We start from the raw sequence: 3,336 nt of genomic DNA on the forward strand, positions 1-3,336 counted from the left end.
ATGAGTGTATATAAATTCTTGTAGGACAGTTTAAACCGGCTGTCGGATTTGTCTTCTCGGTCGGAGATATTTTAGATTTTCATTTTTCCTCTCTGCTACATGTAATCAATTGATTCTTAATCTCGTTTCCCTTCCTATTTGTGCTCCGAACTCTTGTAGAAAAACCTACAGCATTGGCGTGGTTCCTGTAAAATTTTCCAGCATCTTCAAGGGTGGTAAAGGTCATTCCAACCTTCGGAACAAACTGGTAATCAACAACAGAGAGATGCTGCAGAATACACCATGTCAAAAACAAAAAATACACCCAATCATTGCTGATATAATACACCCGAATGGCAACAACTCAACTAAAATTGACAATAAAAGCCATAAACTGTAAATACACAGGCTGCAAAATACACCATGACAAAAAATAAAAATACACCCAATCATGTCTGATATAATACACCCGAACGACAACAACTCAGCTAAAATAACAAAAAACAATAAACTGTAAATACACATGCTGCAGAATACACCATGTCAAAAACTAAAAACACACCCAATCATGTCTGATATAATACACCCGAACGACAACAACTCATCTAAAATAATAGAAAAAGTCATAAACTGTAAATACACCAACACTTCCCGCAAAAATACACCCAAAGAGTTCTGATCTACACCCGAGCGTCTACTATAAATTCCAGATAATCAATCAAAACTAATACATTAGATTCAATCCACAGATTTATGTTCACGCGTTAGTTTCACAGTCAATATTCACGAATTATTCAGCTACACAATGCTATACAAATTACTGCAACAAAATTCAGAGTAATCGTATGTAAATCAAACCTCAGGAACTTCGTTAGATACAAATTCATAATCCACTTCGCCCTGATTCAACTGACAATCTGAGATTGAATCATCCATTATCTTCAAAACGAGTTCAAACTTTGATTTCAGAAAACAAAAAATCGAATAGAAAATGAAGCTGGAGTTACAGAAAGAGAAGAACGAGAAGAAGAACGAAGAAGGAAATAAGGAGAACGAGCAAATCTAGAAATAAGGAGAACGAAGAAGAAAACAAATCTTTTAAATTTGGAAATTATATATAAGCGGGATCTTTATATAGCGCGTGTATGGGACGTAACCTTTGCAACGCATTTTGGATTTTTATTCGTTAATTAACTTGTAAAACTAATAGCTTGTATGCAGAACTTTTCTGTTTTGTTAGATCTACTCTTACTCACATATTTATCTAATTAGATTCGTTCTTTTAAATAATTATTCATCTCATAGAATATTTTTAATCTATCATCTTAAATTATGCATATTTTATTTTAAATATTAAAACTGTATAGTAATAACCAAAAGTAGTTCTTCATGAATAACCCTCTTGACAATACCATGCAACTTTCCCGAATCATCGTCCCTGGACACCACGGAACACGCCCTTCTTCACAACATCAATAATAATTCGTCGTTCTTCACTCTCCACTGCCCTCCCCATTTCTCCAACACTGTGCCAAACCACCTCACGCGCCATTCGGAGATTCACGCGCCTCCAATGGCCGAATCGCCCCCTCTCCCAATCTCCACTCCACACGCCCACACTGCCCCAGCCACTCCCCCGATCGCCACATTCGTATTCCGCGCCTTCATCTCCCGCCTCAGCTCCTCCCTCCGCCAAGGCTTTTCCGACCGCCGCCCCTGGTCGGAGCTCCTCGATCGGAGCTCAATTTCCCGACCCGAATCCCTCTCCGACGCATACTCCCGGATCCGCAAGAACGCTTCCTACTTCCGCGTCAACTACGTAACCCTAATCGCACTCGCACTTGCTCTCTCACTCGTCACTCACCCTTTCTCTCTCCTCGTGCTTCTCTCTCTCCTCGCCGCGTGGTCCATCCTCTACCTATTCCGCCCCTCCGACCAGCCACTCTTCCTCTTCGGCCGTACCTTCTCCGACCGGGAGACCGTCACCGCCCTCGTCGTCCTCACCGTCTTCGTCGTCTTCCTCACCAGTGTCGGTGCTCTCTTGATCTCCTCCCTCACCGTTGGTTTAGCCGTCGTGTGCTTGCACGGCGCGTTCCGTGTACCGGAGGATCTTTTCCTTGATGACCTGGAGCCTCGCAATGCCGGATTGCTCTCGTTCCTCGCCGGCGGTCCGGCCGGTTCGCGCTTGTGAGCATAGGGTTCTGGATTGTCTCGGAGGTTTTGTTCTGATTAATTAGTTGAACTTGTAGCTTCTATTCATTTTAGGTAATTGGTAATTTTCTTCTTATACCACTATTCATATACATATATGTAAATGGCAATTATTGCAACTTGACAAGTTTTATGATCTCAATTAATGAAGTTTTGATATCATTTTTTCTTTATTTTTTAATGGCAGTATTGTTGTCTTCTAGAGTAGCAGTTATACAGTGCAAAAATACAATGCGCCAAATTAGTTAGTATTATTTAACTTATTTTCATGTGTATTTTGTATTCTGACATTGACATTGGGGCTAGTTTTGGTTGGATCCTTGTTGGAGTGCTCTTTATGCAAGACAGAAAATGTACTACTTTTTATTAAGTTACTTATCTTGCAAGGGTTGAGCAGATAAATTGCTGAGGCAGAGCTTCTTGTTTTGGGAAATCGATGAGTTCTTGTTGTGGGAGATTATTGTATTAGTAGATGCTGTAAGCACTATTATTAGTTCATGTTGTGGGAGATTAGGGTAGGGTAATAATTTGAGTATACTTAGGTTGGTGGTGGCTTCATCTTGTGTCTGGTTTGATGTTGAGAAAGCTCATACTATGGTTTAAAGGGTAAAAATATAATTGAGTATTTCTAAACTTATTTTAGCATATTTGAGTAACATTAATCATGATTTTTCTTGTATTATTTATCAAACTATGGTTTGGACAGAAGTAGCGAACAAAAGAAGTTGTTTCTTGTTTTGTTATTAGAACAAATTATGGTTTGCAAAGTGTAAATCAAAAGAAAATGTCATGAAAACTGTGGAAAAGTAAAAAATGGAGATTCGGTACAATCTTCCTGAACGGGAAGAATCGGGACGAAGACGGAAAGAAGTTTGGAGTTCCGGCATGGGACAACTTTGCCCTGCCTCACTCTATTGACATCTCTACTCATTGTGTGAGAGATCTTTAATAAATTTCTTTCAACATCCTAATTTAAAATATAAATAAATTAAAAAATTCATAATATTATTATATTGAAAGAACTTGTGTTAGTTTTTTTCTTGTTTTATGCATATAATAACCTATTAGTAAATGAAGTGTCTCAATTAAGTTTTAATATCAATTTTATCTAAAATGTCATAATTATGAAATCTGAACTGGATTGAC

The 3,336-nt window shown here is 38.5% G+C and overlaps 1 protein-coding gene across 1 annotated transcript; it reads left to right on the forward strand.

The window, feature by feature from the left end:
* The first annotated feature begins 1,431 nt into the window (after positions 1–1,431).
* On the forward strand, positions 1,432–2,266 carry LOC107469343 (PRA1 family protein B3-like). Its single transcript, XM_016088722.3, has one exon. The coding sequence runs from the start codon at positions 1,553–1,555 to the stop codon at positions 2,168–2,170; it is 618 nt and encodes a 205-aa protein (XP_015944208.1). The 5' UTR covers positions 1,432–1,552; the 3' UTR covers positions 2,171–2,266.
* Positions 2,267–3,336: the final 1,070 nt, after the last annotated feature.

This window comes from Arachis duranensis, chromosome 10 (assembly GCF_000817695.3).
Source record: "Arachis duranensis cultivar V14167 chromosome 10, aradu.V14167.gnm2.J7QH, whole genome shotgun sequence".
Taxonomy (NCBI): Eukaryota; Viridiplantae; Streptophyta; class Magnoliopsida; order Fabales; family Fabaceae; genus Arachis; species Arachis duranensis.